General features: G+C 41.3%; 1 protein-coding gene across 2 annotated transcripts in view; it reads right to left on the reverse strand.

Annotated features, from left to right (window-relative positions):
* Positions 1-375: 375 nt before the first annotated feature.
* The window catches only part of LOC147623493 (homeobox protein knotted-1-like 2), a 58,161-nt gene continuing 40,975 nt past the window's right edge, over positions 376-17,561 (reverse strand). The window contains exons 6-7 of one of the 2 annotated variants that reach the window (XR_015269388.1): positions 12,760-12,987; positions 775-910 (exon numbers count right to left, since the gene is read on the reverse strand). Coding sequence is in view for 1 of the 2 variants with exons in the window: in XM_086821658.1 (XP_086677784.1) it covers positions 743-910 (168 nt within the window). In the remaining variant the exon portion in view is untranslated. Of the gene's footprint in view, positions 911-12,759; positions 12,988-17,561 lie in introns of both variants that reach the window. The other variant, XM_086821658.1, reaches the window with a different exon arrangement.

Consider the following 17,561-nt stretch of genomic DNA (forward strand, 5'->3'; position numbering starts at 1 on the left):
GTTCAAAAACCTTCAGTTTACGATTTGTAATCTCATTTCTTTACGTGAGCTTTGTGACTAGAGACTCAGGAGTTAATTTCAAGCACCCTTCCAACACCATCTATTTCACATGTTTGCGAGGCAGACAAGCAAAATAATTAGGGGTCGGTTGATTTTTTAAGCACGGTTTAGACAAGAGATGAAAACAAAGCCAATGTCTTGTCATGCTCTACATAAGCAAAAGCTCGCCCTCGGAAACACATCACGAGTGCCAAACTTTGACGTGGGCATAGAGCCTGGATCACATGTTTGTTGTAATCTAATTAATTTGGTTGCAACCTAAAGAATCGTGTGTAGAATTTATCAATCGACAAGAAATATTTGAATATTTATCAATCGACAAGAAATATTTGAATATTGTCTGCACAGTAAGAGGGAATAAAAGGCACACGATTTTCTCAAAATCCATCACAGCAGGAAACCGCATCAGATAGACACTTTTACAGGTTCCAGATGGGCAGATTTAAGTACAGAGTAGGTCGGCTGAGCAATGCCATTGTCAGTCTGCCGTTATTTTGAGCTGAAATAAGTCCCCCCCCTTTTTTTTTTTAACAAGGTATGATAGACCTATCATGTGTGTGTATTATATATTTATATAAATGTATTGCAGAGGGTTTTCAATAAATAATATACACAGCAAAAGGCATGTAATGAAAATACCGTCAACCGTGGCACAGCCACAGTAGAGCAGCAGCTGCTGTGATCAGTTGAAATCTTGGAGGTCCTGCATGGAGTTGTCTCGATCGTTAGCCATCATGTAGCGCATGTCTTCCGAGGGCTTCCAGTGCCTTTTCCGCTGGTTGATGAACCAGTTGTTTATTTGCTTCTGATCCAGTCCCGTCGACTCCGCCAACGATGCCTTCTCCGCCTCCTGTGTGCACATTTTGCAGTTCAAAATTTTTAAGAAACTGACTCTCACCGTTACCCTCACGCCTCAACCCTGTTCCTTACGTATGTCATGTATCGCAATCCATTCACCAAAACCTAGAATTAAGTGCGCATTTTCTCTTTTCCTTTTTTCCGGAGTTCTCAACTATGTATTTCTTCATCCCTACTAGAAACGCGAGAACATGGTATATACTAAAAAAGAAACAGCAGAGTCGCGACCTTCGATGTCCCTGGTAGCTGACCAAGTCCCTTCACCACCAGCAGAGGTCAAGGCGAGCAGCATGGCTCAAATTTGAAGGCCTAACCTAATCTTCAATTTAAAGGCTATAGATTAGGCTGATTTTCAAAATATATATGTTTGTATCTGTTTGTGTCTAAAATTTAGAGAAATTTTCCAAATCGTGGCCTTACTTTGCACCACTTTCCTGATGGGAATGTACGACCAAAGCGCATTCCCTGACGTCGAGGTGAAGGCTAGCAGCATGGCTCAAATTTGAAGGCTTACCCTAACCTTCGATTTGAAGGCTATATGATTAGGCTGATTTTCAAAATATATATGGTTGTATCTGTTTTGTCTCTAATTTTCAAAATCGTGGCCTTACTTTACAACCCTGTTTTCTGAGAGGCCTTCTCTAGAAGGTTTCAAGGGCTTTGATGCGCCCTTCAGATTCCAACACTGGCGAGCAGCTCAGTTTATTATCAAGTTGTATGACAGGAGATCGAACGCTTCACGGCTGACAAGCTCAGCTTTCGAGGAGAATGAGCTGGTTGATGTGATGGGAGAAATCGGTTTGGTCTACATTGTACAAGCTCAGCTTTCTGGGAGAATAAGCTGGTTGACATGATAATAGAAAGAAATCATTGCTGTCTGTTGACAGCTCCGCTTCCGCACAAGGGCCTGCAGCAGATTGAGAATAACAGCAAAATTTGGCCAAGGTGCATTCCCTGTCTGAAAGTTTTGAAGGATCAACTGCAGGATTCATCTTCCTTCAAGCCCTGCAGGGCCTTCACGCTTTGACGAGCTCGATTGCACGTTGTCGTTACTGTGCATGAAAAGCTAGGTTGGGAATAGCCGACAATTGTCGCGAGCGCACACCCCCGCAACCCCCACTCACTAAAGTTTTTATATGTAATGCCTAGTTAATCACCATCAACTTCAACACACCCCCTTACTTGATTAGTAAGACCTAGGGTTTGACGAGCTAGTAGGGGCAACCAAGAAGGTCGGGAAAAACCTATACAAAAAAGCAAAGCCCAAGTAAAAGAAGAAAGCAGTGGTTAAAGATTAATCAATGCTGGAGGCAAAGGAATCGGATGCCGACGACTCAAGGAGTCGAACTCAATATCCTAGCAAAAAGAAAGGTAAGAAGTGTAAGGTGAGTGCAAAGAGCAAGGCGGTACTCCGAGTGATGGGAGACCTTGTAGCTTGTAGCAACCATGACTAAGTCTATCAAGAAGCACACGAGAGAAGTCCAAATGGGTCTGAATTCCGAGAGAGGGACTATACTATGGAAGATGTAGGCAAGAAGGGCACCTCAAGGAGGAGGAGTGCACCTCTGAGTTGACGTGTCAAATCTGTCCGACATGGAAATTCCTGCACAGCCAATTGGGAAAATCTAAAGAGACAACAACCAACAAAGTGTTGATTGTGTTTCTACTATTCGTTGATCTGCCATTTGAATGTTGGATTGTGTTGCTTACTAGATTAGTAGACCTAGCTCATTAGTTGTCTGTTCTGAGATGATGTTTACTCATGGTCCTCCATCTAGTAGGACTTTGGTTATATCATTTCCTTGGAGCATGACTGTCACCTCTGGGGCCATGTCTACATTCTGGACTTCTTCTATTTTTTTTTTCCTATACTCTACTGTTAGCTTAGCTAAAGTAGATTCCTTTTCTTTAGCTTGAGCCATAAACCTAGCCAAGAGCTACTTTTGACAGTTGGGAACTAAGTTTAGTACTTGGCTTAGTGTTATGTTCAGTTTCATGCTCTTCAGTTCATTTCAGAGAACTTCATACTCTCCTCCGGCCTTGCTAGTGTCTTCACTGCCTTTATCTGCAGTCGCACTATATTGTTCTAATTCTTTTGCACCTTGGTTGTTTCTTCGCACAAAACCTTTTGAACTCTTTGGAGTGTATTCTTCATTTTTTAGTGATGCTGCAGTTGGGAAGTCTCAGATATTTTTCACATCCTCCATGTTCATCTAACTGTCAGAATACTATTTTGCTTGACTCGTTTGGTTATCTTTGGCTACTTTGTTCTTCCCTTTATCTTTGCTAACAGTCTCACTCTCGTTCTATAACAGCCTCACTCTGGGTCTACTTAGCATCTCTTGGTTGGCTCCGGTGATTATCCTCAGCTAGCTTTGTCTTTTCTTTATTCTTGCCAGCAAACTCACTTCGAGTCTATACGTCACCCCCTTTATCGGCTTTTCTTGTTGTAGCTTGGGCTTGTTGTACCACTCTTGTGGCTTCAGTCCTTACTCTTGATTGATGTTTCCATGGGACCATCCTGTCTTGCTTGCTGGCTTCTTTGGAACTACCAATTTCACTTTTTGTGACCTCATCACATCCATTACCTCCGGCTTTTCTCCCTTCAGTTTTACCATATCAACACTTTGTTGGTTGTCTCTTTAGATTTTCCCAATTGGCTGTGCAGGAATTTCCATGTCGGACAGATTTGACACGTCAACTCAGAGGTGCACTCCTCCTCCTTGAGGTGTCCTTCTTGCCTACATCTTCCATAGTATAGTCCCTCTCTCGGAATTCAGACCCATTTGGACTTCTCTCGTGTGCTTCTTGATAGACTTAGTCATGGTTGCTACAAGCTACAAGGTCTCCCATCACTCGGAGTACTTCAGCATGGAGCTATATTGATATGCAATGCATTGATCCTAATTTTTATTAGCATGAGCTCAACTTCAAGGAAGATAGAGTATCGATCTGTCAGCAATGATAGATGATGAACACCAACTATGAAGGAATTGTTAAGCTACTCAAACTAGAATCACCTATCCATAGAAAAGGCCACATGGATATCACCAATAATGATTGTACGAAAGATCAAAGTTTGTAGATTATAGGATACTAAATATCACAACAATATCAGATCTTTTTCCTTTGACCTTCAGAGATTTATTGCTAGATGAGGTTGCTGGCCATGAATGGTTTTAGTGGCTACAATCAAATTTCCATGACACCAAAGACAAGGACAAGACTACATTCATCAGAGAATGGGAGATACTCACCTCCAATGTAATGACATTTAGTCTAAAAAATACACCAGCAACATTCCAAACAATGGTTCAAGAGAGATTTTACGAATATTTGACAGATTTTGTAAAAGTATTTATGGATGACTTTAGTGTATTTGGTAGAAAAGAAATACACTCCGCCACTGGATGACTTTAGGTTGTGCCTATAGAGATGCAGAAACCAAGCTCAAAATAAATCCCCACAAAGTGCACCTTTTGAGTATCCGACGAAGGAACACAATTAGACCACACTGTGTCAAAAGAAGCACTCGCCATAGATCCACAAAGGTTAAGGTTATCATACTAGGCTACCACCAAAAAATCTGAAAGAACTAGAAAGATTCATACACAAGGTAAAATGGCACACAAGGTTTCTAAGATATATATGTGGGCGCTCATGTAGCATATCCGATGTATCAAATGACAAAAAACCATACAATAAAAAAAATGGTAATGCAATAGAGCATCTGGCTAGCTAAAGCAAATGCACGTGTACTGATCACCCTAGACTCCCCATAGACTAGAATAAACCATTTCATGTATTTGTAGATGAGTCCAATATGGAAATTGACCATATATTAATGCAAGAATGAGAGAAAGACAAGTATCAACCAATTTATTATGCAAACAAAATACTCTCTAAGTCAAAATGTAACTATAATACAACTCAAAGAAATGCATTTGACCTTTTATAATCAAACAAGTTCAAAAACTAGTTGTTGGAAAATAAGTTTGTATTTAAAAACAACTCGTTGGAAAATAAGCTTTTGTTTGAAAACAAAGTTTTACTTCATGTGGATCATCAAGCTTTTTTGTATCTTGTCGATAAAACAAATTTGATGGAAATGTTTGCTAGGTAAATGCTAATCCTACAAAAGTTTGCTTTAACATTTAGTGCACACCGCAAGAAGGGAGCATGCAATGACATACTTTTTGTCTGGATTAGACAGTGGAAAACTTGTAAAATACGAGTATCAAATGATCCGACGGATGCATAATTGTTTGGAATAATGATACAACAATATGAAGAAAACAAGTTTAATGGTATTTTAACCTTTCTACAATGGGCATTTTTCTTGAAAGGATGACATAAGAAATTGGTGCTAAAAAGTAGAATGTGTTGGTCACTTTGGAGATGAGATCATATGAAAACAAAAAATGCAAGGTGACATATGGTGGGTAATTGTGAGGAAGGATGCTTGGGATTTTACCAAAAAATGTGGAGTGCATCAGAGAATGGGACAACCGACTGCAACAGACAATGTCACATAATTCGATTCCACCACTTGAAGGATTCTTGAAGTAGGGATTAGATTTTATCAACAAAGTTGACCCTATATAGCTCAATGGATGAATAAATCCTCTCATGGATAATTCAACCAATTTAGTGGTAAAGCTCCTGTATGAGAACATCCTGACAAGGTTTAGATGCCTGATGGATGTGGTAGTTGAGCAAGGAGGACACTCCCTCAACGATGTGATATCTAAGCTCACAACCAAACACCATGTGAACAAAGGCTAGTCTTAGTCACTTTACATAATCTTCAAGGTTTCAAATCTTAACCCATAAGTTTTCAAGAACGAGAAAACAAATGAGGAAGCCTGATCTGCTCATCCGATGACCGACTCATTCTTCTTCTCAACAACACATCAATGATGTAGATGGTTAATTATTTGGAGTGTTAGGTGTCTTCCTATCTCCAATAGTATGTGGAGAATGGCAGTTATTGCCCATATTGAATTCGTGGATTAATTGTTGAATTTATCATCCCTGACTTATCACATGTGGTCATGTAGGTTAGGTGACTCTGAGGCCTAGCCAATTAGCTATGGATTCTAGGCTAATCATGGGAATTGAGGATCCTAAGGCTTTATTTAAAACTCCATAGTGTTGTTATGAGAGCTTATCTATATATAGATATGACCACAATTAGTGTTTTGATTTTCATCCTTCTCGACATACGCTTTTATGTCATGTACACAACATATAAGACCACTTTGTATGAAGAATCAATGTAATCTTCATTAAGTACAAAACTTAGGATGCCTCCTTCAACCCATAAATGGACTTATATTTAACCAATAAACTAAATTTCAAGGATGATGCAAAGCTTGCACATTGGTCCACGTACATCTCTTCTTGTATTTTGCCATGAAGAAGAGCAGTTCGAACATCCATTTGGTGGATTATGCATGTGTCCTAGGATGATTGCAGACCCAATAGTTTTCTGAGAATGGTGATGGATGCCACATGAGAAAATGCCTTAATTGATATTATCTAATTGTTTTTGCTACTAGTCATGCTTTGCATATTATGATTTTGCTGTGTATCCTTTTGAACTCTAGGGGAGTTGACTAGAGCTCCATACCTTCCTCCAAACCTTATCCACCACATGATAATGAAAGTATCTTAGACTTTATAAAAGGGGAGACACGACATGCACGAACAAAGGTCGGACACATGCACTTCCAACTTACTCAAAGCAAGCTCAAGGGTGCACTCTCATTACACAAAAATGACTCAAATTATGATATCCCTTGCCTCAACATTTCCTAATGAATTCAACTTAAATCAATCAATCCAAGAATAAATGTCCTAGATTTCTCTCCCCAATTAATCCTTTCATTGCTTTCACTAACCATTGTTAGCCTTTTGCCTCCAAGAAGTCAAGTGTGAAGAGAACTGATCACGAGCACTTTTTAGCTTGTGTTGGCAAGGGGATTTTCCAACATGCCCTTAGCGTGTTGTCAACCACGTCAGCCCTCTAGGGGCTACTTGTACGTTGTACTCCACACGCTTGGATTACAATTGAGTACATTCTAGCTATCACTATCATCTCTATTACTCTTTGAGCTTGTGTGCGTCTTGTCTCTGATTCTGTGAAGAGAACCTCCTTTCACATCCAACATTGGTACCAGAGCAGTGTTGTCTTGAAGACAGTGCCTACAAGTTAGAAATTGTCTCCTCAACAAATAGCTCATCATCGTGAAACACTGTCCCAACTCAAGTTTCAGAGCAAGCATTTTAGAGCTCTCATTTTGTTGTGTTGCTACTGACATAGGTTGTGTGGACAAAAAAAGAGACTGATGATGTGTACATACTGTGCAGAGTACTAAGAGTTTCAAGAAATATGTAATTAGTTTGGATCAGTTTTGAGTTTTGGTTGAGATTCAATTTGCTGAACAGGAGGAGTAGAGGCATAACCATCAGGGCTTGCATCCTCATGATGTGGTGATCTTGTTGCTTTTGTTGACGAGCCTTCGGGTGTGTGTGTGTCAAGGCCTGCATGAGTGCTGACCGTTTGCATTTGGGCATACCCTTTGTAAATATATGGCATGGATGTAGGTGGCGTGTGACCTAAGGCCAATGAGGAGGCAAAAAAAAAGGGTGGAGTTAATGACATGTGAGCAAAGGATGGGAAGGTTTAAGTGGTATGGTTTAAGGGGATATGCAGTATGAACAGCCTTAAACAATAAAAAATTAATAAGAAAATAGAAGCTTCAAGCTTCCAAAAAGTGAGGGTGGCCGCGGCCAACAGCATCTTGGCAGATTAACCTTCACCGCGTGCGCAAGAAGGATGAAAGGGACCACGTTGCCTCAAGAAAATGAGTTTGCTGTATTGGGAGTAGGGGAATCCCTGAGAGAGTTGAGTAAAGAGTTGCAAAGAAGGAGAGATAGAGGGCGTCGACTATAGGGAAATAGTGAAGGAGAGATAGAGGGCGTCGACTACAGGGAAACAGTGAAGGAGAGATAGAGAGCGTCGACTGTGCAGGCCAAGTGACTGAGGAGCATGTCGATGGGCTAGCATGCGAGAGAGAAAGAAAAAGGTAGGTGATGAAGGCAAACGTTGGAGACAACTGCGAGGTTGCTACTGTCGACTAGGTGGCATGCTGCACATGAGTCAAAGGTTGGACGCATGGTGAAGAGCAACCAATACAAAGGGAAACATGTGCGCACTGCAGACTGCAAAGATAGAGCACAACTGAGGGCTGGTCAGCGAATGTTAGCCAAAGGAGACGCAACACAGTGAAGACCCAGGAAAGTGAGTGTGATGTGAGGGTGGCCATAGCACTAGGCATGGGAGGCGACATGTTCTGGAGGTTAGAGCCTTGGGTTCTACAGAGCACGACTGTGTTATTACTTTGAAGCCTACGGGCTGGAGGGCGACAGTCTGGTTCTCTTGGAGCTATGTGGCTATGAGGCAATGTGTATGGAAGCAAAGGGAATTGAAGACCAAAAAGATGCCTTTTGGTGAGGTGGTCGTCTACTGCTGAGTTGGCTAGGAAACACCCTTCTTAAAGTTAGAGCTAAGGAGCTTTGGGACGTGCTCATTGCTGCACTAAAATGGTGAAAGGGTCGGCTGTATGAGGTGTTGATGTTCTTCTCTAAGCTTGGAGTCTTCTCGAAAGTTTTGTGTGAAGAGTCAAAGCTGGAACTGAACTCTTGTATGCATGCTTGTAATAGTCTCTGTCCTGAAAAGTACAATCTTGTAAACTTTGAAGAAAAGTTTTGAGGATACTCCACCTCAAATATGTATCTTGTCCTGGAGCTTGGTCCAGATATCGAGGAACTGTACTTTGAAGATGCTTCTATGTTTGAGATTGTATACTCTGATAGTGATGCAGGGTACTGGTCAGTCATAGTTCATATCGATGAAGGGGAGTGGGCGGATTGTGAATGGGTGCTAGATGAAGATGGTTTTGACGATGTGATGGATGTTCAACTCTGTAAAGACGAAGACTTGTATTGAAATAAAGTTTATTCATACTCTTGGGTCTGGTGTTCTGGGTGTATTTGTATCAGTGTGTGGAAGTGTGACACTCTATAAAGGCATATATAGCTATACCGCTTCAGTATCATCAACGTCCTATTAGCGCCGTTGTGCATTCTGGTTAAGATCTTGCTCTACACACTTTCAATCAGATCTAGGGTTTGGCCTTCTTTTGTACATTGGTGGTATTTTTGTTAATCCTGTCATACATTCATGGCTCACCACTACACTAGCCCTTAACTCAACTTTCCACAGAGGTTTTCAATCGATACTACCCTTGCTGCTATTGTTCAGTCACTCAGTTTTTTTTTTTGGCATGGGACTTTAGCGTCCGTCAGCTTCTTGAGTATTTGACTCTTGCATTAAATTGATTTTGCTTTGTCATCTTATCTTAAAACTGCATCAGCTAGTATTGCCTTAGTTGTAGCTTAGCCCTTCGCTTTCTGCAATCAGTGTATGGATTTCAATCTTCAGCATTCAACGCTCCGCTCTGCACTTTCAACGCTTGGCTCTTGGCCTTCAGCATTCATCACTTTTCTCAACATTCAGAAGTCTATTTTTTTTGTCTACGATATCCTATCTTTAGCAGTTAGTGCTTCGCATTCCGAATTCTGCAACTAGCCATGTTTACTTTTTTGGCTAGGATTTACTTTCATCAAATCTGATAATACGTCTATTGACTCTGAACTGCTGAATTTACATCAAATTTGGAGCCGCTGACACCACAACAACATCAAACCTGCTGATTCAACGTTGACTTCCAGTCAACTGATTCCGACCTGCTACCCCACCATCTAACTCCACAACTATCGATTCAACAATCTGCTTGTGGTAAGTGTACACATCCCTCTACCGACATTTTAAGTACCTTGACTCCCTTGGAGCTAATCCCAGTGTGAGATACACTTCAATCTATATATTCCTTTGATGTGCAACACGCCCGAAAACACCAATGAATTGTTCTACATGTTGTCTGCTGAGGAGAACTTGGATGGAACCAACTATCCCATGTCGATATATATGATGTGTCATGTTCTGGTAGCCAAGAACATGTGGGTATATGTATCTAATGCTGACGCTCAACTTGTTGGGCCCTCAACTATTATCAACACGTCCTCTAGATCCACTGTTGGAACTAGTAAATCTGGTTCCTTCGGCAATGTACAACCCCCACTTGTTCCTCCTGCATTGGAAGAACTCAAATGGGATACCAAAGACCTTTGCACATGCACATGCACTTATTGCCCTCTTGTGCAAACAACAAGTTATTCCTCACATCCGATCATGTTCCTCTGCTACGAGTGCATGGGATGCATAGTCACATAGGACGGGAAACAAGAATGCGGAACGACAAAAGGTAAGGACCGGAGATAAGGGAAAAGGAATGGCATATGGAGTATGCAATTTATTGAAGTATCCTTACATAGACTACAAAGCACACTAAATAAAAAAATATTTATGATTTAACACCTTGAACTTTGAAGGCGTCACTTTAAAGTTTAAAGTTTTGAGTTATTTCATAAATGTGCATTACACAATGCAAACACCAACAAAAAACACCGAACATGTACTAATAAGTACACTGACAAACCAATATATAAGCATGGAATGACGATCACTATCAAATAACAAATGACTAGTGTCTACTACACAGAAAGTGTCGAGTCAAGACTCAAAAGTCAAAACAATGAAACATAGGTTAGAGTTGAGACCCAAGACCCAAGGACCTAGACCCTAGGCTACTAAATGATAAATCTAAGAGACTGGAATGCTCAATTGGAGCCTGGAGCCTGACAAGTGTTGGCCTCATGATCATGGCTACCTACATGAACAGTCTCAAAGGTAGTGGCATCATCCTTTGGACTATGTTGTCGCCACCTACTCATTTTCCTCCTCTTGCTCCATCTTCCCACTGCGTAAAGGGATCTACCTTTGCAATCGCACCCTTGCAAAGCATTCACAAGTTTGAGCTTACAAAGACAAGATCATTGGCCTTTTCTACACCAAAGTGGGGTTTCTCTTCTTTCATGCAATATGACTATAAGAACTCCAAAGATTCTCCAAACAAGAGGAGCTTACAACTTGGTTTAGAATGCGGTCTCCCACCACAAAGCACCCCAACATTTAACATATCATCCTGCGCATCCGCACAACCAAAAGCACGATGGAAGTATCTTTATGTACCAAACTAGTCTCTAATTTTGTGCCTAATGTATCCACCCGAAATTAGACAATCCAAGATGCGACTCCATCCATCACTCACCTCTCTGCCACTCTCTTTTCCATTGCCCTCTTGTGCAAACAACAAGTTATTCCTCACATCCGATCACGTTCCTCTGCTAACGAGTGAATGGGATGCATAGTCACATAGGACGGGAGACAAGAATGGGAAACGAAAATGTCGAGTCAAGACTCAAAAGTCAAAACAATGAAACATAGGTTAGAGCAGAGACCCAAGGCCCAAGGACCTAGACCCTAGGCTACTAAATGATAAATCTAAGAGCCTGGAATGCTCAATCGGAGCCTGGAGCCTGACAAGTGTTGGCCTCATGATCATGGCTACCTACATGAACAGTCTCAAAGGTAGTCGCATCATCCTTTGGACTATGTTGTCACCACCTGCTCATTTCCCTCCTCTTGCTCCATCTTCCCACTGCGTAAAGGGATCTACCTTTGCAATCACACCCTTGCAAAGCATTCACAAGTTTGAGCTTACAAAGACAAGATCATTGGCCTTTTCTACACCAAAGTGGGGTTTCTCTTCTTTCATGCAATATGACTATAAGAACTCCAAAGATTCTCCAAACAAGAGGACCTTACAACTTGGTTTAGAGTGCGGCCTCCCACCACAAAGCACCCCAACATTTAACCTATCATCCTGTGCATCCGCACAACCAAAAGCACGACGCAAGGATCTTTATGTACCAAACTAGTCTCTAATTTTGTGCCTAATGCATCCACCCGAAATTAGACAATCCAAGATGCGACTCCATCCATCACTCACCTCTCCGTCACTCTCTTTTCCATTACCTTGAAGCTTGGGGTCCACCATATGTGAGGATTCATGCATGGGAGAGGAACAGAAGTTCCACATCGTCACACAAAGGGAAAGAATCTCCTCATATCTATCCTCATTACACTCTAACTCTTGCAACTTCTATCATTCTATCCATCGCCTCATACACCTTCCTGATGCATGGCTGCGTAGCATCTAGAAGCCTCAACAAGTGGATGATTGGCTTCACCACAGCATCAATGCGTTTCACATCCTCCCAAAAGGAAGTACCCTCTGCATTCTTCTTACATAATCTCCCTAATCTGCCTATGGCCGTTGCAGCCAATGTGGAAGTGGTGAGATCGTTGCTGATGAAGAGCTGCCTCAATGCACCACTAAACTCCCTCAATCGGCCCAACATCAAAAAGTTAAAGGCAAATGGGGTTTCCGATTATTTGAGAAGAGTGAACCTTGATTTCTTGGAGAACTTGTGATGCAAGAACTCATGGTTCAAGACAAAAGTTACCATTTGATTAGCCTCTTGAGTGATAATCTTGATTCATGAAATCTTTCCAATATCCTTTAATAGATTGTTCAAACAATGTGCCATACAATAATAATGAGACAATCATGTGCAAATACATGCGCGCAATGATAGCTCCAACTGCCCTATTTGCAGCCTCGCCAGCTACAACAAAACCCACCACATTTCGGACAATGAGCTCAATGCCAATTGCCCACTTTGTTGCAAGAACGTCCGCACTCTTTCTTGTCCCTAAAGCATCATGTGAAGAAATAAAGTACATCTCACCATGGAAATATGCAACGAGGCTATCGATGGACAGCTTTCGTGTCACTCCATCCATCCACAATGAGTGACAATCCATTATTTTCCCATAGCCGCTTTGTGTTCTCTGCAGCTTGCTCGAGACGCTTCTCCTTGTTGAGCGATGTGGTGCGCGCAGACTCCGATGATGGGATAGTGTAGCGTGGACCATACTCCCCAATCCTCTTCACCATAGTCTTAAAGTACTCGGATCTGATCACAAAAACAAACAAGTCTCAACTTTCAAGAATGAAACTCAAAAAAATCATGTGTCTTGGCATGGACGAGGGCTTACCTACTAGCAATATGGAAAGCAATATGGTCATGAAAGAAGAAGGGAGCCACATAAGTATCAACCTCTTCCTTCTTAGGATCCCAACTCCCTTCAAGTGTACTTTGTTGTCATTGGGTGTGGGCATCGTAAAGAAACCTCAGGCATGTGACCGTGGTATGGATGAGGTAGATACACCCCGTGACACCGAGACAGGCCCTCGAGCGGTGTCACAAATGTTGTAGCATCCATAGCCACACGTTCCGACCTTGCAACCCTCAAAGTCTCATGTCCCACAATGTGCTCAACAAGATCCCTTCTCTTCTCTGACATGATTTTCGTGCAAAATCAAACCTCATGCCTGGACTTGTGCATAAGATGGGATCTAACTTTGTCTAACCCACTCGTCTTCTCATAGAGAAAAAGCTTTCCAGACCACAGGTGTGAACCTCCTCCACTTCCAGGGCGGTTGGCATTAAACTCTTCCCACCATGGCCAACCGCTGGTTCTTCTAGCACTACCATGATGTGCAGGGGGTGCTTGTGAACAAGATGCCATGAGAGAGGATGAAAGCGGAGAGAGAGAGAGAGAGAGAGAGAGAGAGAGAGAGAGAGGAGCTTAAGCCACTTGATAGATAGATAGAGAGATAGAGAGATAGAGAGAGTCAATATATATAGATAATAACCTAGAACACAATCCACTTCATGAGACCAACGAGCACATCACCCAAACAACCAGCATTGGAAAAAAGCAAGATAAAAAAAACCACAAAAATGACGATCTTAAATGGCGAAAAAAATGATATGAACAAGAAAAAAAAGACCCATTGCAACGTCCCATCGTTGTCCCGTCCTCGACAAGCTCCATCCGTTCCATCATTCTCGAGAGTCATCCCCTTATCGTGAATAACTCTAGAACATTTCCACCCATTTCGTATCGAATTCACATCTCAAGATGGCATTTTCGCTTCTCAACCCACCGTCCCCTCCGTCCCTTGTGACTATGATGGGATGTCCTTGCCTCTCTATATCAAATCCGCAATGAAGCTTGAGTTTCTCATCTTTGAAAGAAACTTCACTTAGGGCATCTGACAAAGGGTGAATCTATGCATGAAAATATGACCCGTGACAAGGAGCTACAAGAATAGCTCATCAATATTGATGAGGTTATTCCGAATAGTTCTCTTGTCTCTACCGTTCTTAATGGCCTGCTTGAATCATATCAGGGATTTGCTACCACTCCGTCTTCTAATGAAAAGAATTTCAAAATTTGTATACTTTTGATGAGTTGGTGACTCTCTTGCTTTAAGAAGAGCAATCTCTTTTCAATCTGAACAATATGCTAACTTCTGATTAAGCATTTGTTGCCTCCCATCGTTGTATACACATTGGCCATTATACCAACTACATTTAGTAGACAAACTGGCCCGGTTACCCATTACAAGTAATAAATGCACATGGTAAATATGGCCACGACCTTATGGGAGCATCATGTGAATATGGCCATGACATCTCTTCACAACCACCTTGCAGAACTTTTTCTAGGTCAATAATAGCGTTGTTTCTATAGTGCTCTTATTTTCCACAATCTTATTGCTTGCTCAATAGCCTCCAATAATATTAGGACTCAGTAGCCTCACTGTGCTCATCTAGGCTTTCCTCAAATGTATGATGGCTTCTGAAGAGGAGGCCACAATAGACTGGATAGTCAATGGTGTTAAGTTGAGCCACTTTATCCCATTGAGAGGTGGGAGCATTTACCTTCACAAGTTCCACTAAAGATTAGACAAATATTAGACATGCTCAAGCAACCATACAGCATGCATGCATGAAACATATTCAACCATCACAGAAGTTCCAAAGAGATAAGTCTTGGTCCTCCATCCAACTTGTGAACACGTTTCCTGATCTAACCACTTTCTATCCAAGCCTTTGAATAACAATTGCGATCTTTTTAAATCCCATGATTACTTGTTTTTGATTTGATTCTTTGTTGCTAAGATGTGATGATATTGATGTATTGCATACACATGCACATGATCATAGTGATATACATACACATGATGCCACTGACACAAGCACATGATGATGATGTATGTGATAGTGCTGTCTGTGAGTCAGATTATGTGGGCATGATCTCGAGGGTAGAGATGGTAGCAAGCATATCGAGCATCGACACTTCTATGCCTATCATCATCGTGTGGACACTCTAGTTAATGTGAGCTGATTTGAAGGCTGAGATGATACATCTTCCCCGTCCTTGATGGGGCACGTAATGCAATGGGATTGCATTATCAAACTTGCTCATTTTTTTCAAAAAAATTTAGGTTTTCTCTTAAAAAAAGCAAATAATTTTGTCAAGGTTGGTTTACACTTGTGAGTGGAGATCGTTTCAAGAGCCTTGTAGTGTTTCTAAGGCTCCATCTCATGTTAAGCCTAAGGGGCCATCACAAACCCAGTTAGATAACTCAAAAGCCCAAAGAGGAGCTAGCTGAGAAGAAAAAGAGATACAATTACTGTTGAAAACTTGGTCATGCTTTAGGAGACTCTCGAAGGCAAAAGGAGAGAAAAAGAAGAATCAACAAAGACTTGCTGCCACTACAAGTGATAATGCAAAGGAGGACGATTTTGCATACACCGATAGTAACATGCAGTGATCTGCTTGCCTCTTGTATGTCCTTGTTAGACACTAACTGGTACTTTGATTCTAGTGCCACTAAGCACATTACTTTATGCAAGAAGCTGTTTTCTAGTTTGTGCGATGCTTCATCACGTGAAACAGTTTTGTGTGCTAACAATGCATCCTATGCCATCAAAGGCATTGGCAATGTGGAATTGACTTCATGCTCTGGGAATCCTTATACTCTCGCTAACACCTTGTGTGTTACCCAAAATCCACAAGAATCTTGGAATGGCATACGTGCATGTACAAGCACAACACATAGCAAACGCTTTGAAATGTATTTTCGTGGGATATAACAACGAAAGCGAAGGGTATAGACTATATGTTCCCTCCAATCAAACGTTGATTGTATCTAGAGGTATCTTTGATGGATTTGCATCTCATTCCATGCTTTCCTGTCGATTACAACCATCAATTGATGCTCCGGATGAATTTGATACATTATTGCCTTTCTTTAATACTAGTCCTGACTCCTCTGAGCCCACCTTAGCTCCAACTCAACCACCTTATGTTGTATCTCATCAACAAATTCAATGGTTCCAATATATTCCTATTCCTCCAAATCAACAACCCTTTATTTAATTCGGATGCCTTGGGTGATGCATTAATTGAAGAGGCTGCAGCTATTCGTGATTCTCATCGGATTCCACACTAGCTCCAGGCCACTTTGCGTGACACCAAGCTGCCTAAACCTTTGCCAAGGAGGACATGAGTTGCCTCCAGACATGCATCTCAATTCGTCGACACCACCGTTGTTACTACTGCACTAAATAAGAAACCGATTTCTCACTTTGATGCTTTGGAGGATGCCAATTGGGTTTCAACCATGCATTCAGAATTGAATTCCATTGCCAAAAATGATACATGGGAGTTATGTCATTGGCCTACTGGCAAACATGCTATAGGCACCAAGTGGGTGTTTAAGATGAAATGAAAGCCGTACAGCTCAGTTGATCAGTATAAGACTTAATTAGTCACCAAGGACTATATGTCGAGAGAGAAGGCATTAACTATAATGAGACTTTTCAACCTACATCACGTATGACAACCATTCAGATTTTGGGTGCACTACTTGCACATAAAGGTTGGAATGTGCATTAGTTGGATGTCAAAACTGCATTTCTGAATGGTTATCTCTACAAGAAGAGGTTTATGTCACACAACCTCTTGGCTTTGTTTAAGAGGGTATATAGCTTCAGATATGTAGCTTGCACAAACCACTATATGGTCTTAAAAAGGCTTCTCGTGCTTGGTATCAGAAAATACATGCATACTTACTCTTGTCTGATTTAAATAGCCCCACTGAAAGCACTCTTTATGTCCGCACAGAAAGAGACCATCTCCTTATCCTCAATATTTATGTGGACAATCTGCTTGTGACAAGCCCTGACGATTTACACATCGCCAACCTGCAAAATACATTTGACGTTTTTGACATGGATCTTTTGCATTATTGTTTGGGTATCCAATTTGTTCCGACTGAGGGGAACATCATGTTATCTCATTGAAGAAACATTCAACAACTCTTTGAACGCTTTTGAATGACAGATTGCAAACTTGTTTCTCCTCCTGTGAGACCTAATGTCCGCCTATCAATTAAAGATTCTACTAAGACTTTTGATGGAGGCACCTTTTAGCAACCTATCAGATAGCTTATATATCTGTGAAATACCCATCTAGATGTTCAATATGCAGTGTCAAAATTGAGCAAGTTTATGCAGTCTCAACACTCAACATAAGCAACCAATGAAACGTGTCTTTCAGTACCTCCAAGGCACTTAGCACTATGCATTGTTCTATAGCAATTAGTCTTCTTTATGCTTGTCTTACATAA

The sequence above is a fragment of the Cibotium barometz genome, chromosome 27 (genome assembly GCF_041138505.1).
Source record: "Cibotium barometz isolate CiBa-2024 chromosome 27, ASM4113850v1, whole genome shotgun sequence".
In the NCBI taxonomy this organism is placed as follows: Eukaryota; Viridiplantae; Streptophyta; class Polypodiopsida; order Cyatheales; family Cibotiaceae; genus Cibotium; species Cibotium barometz.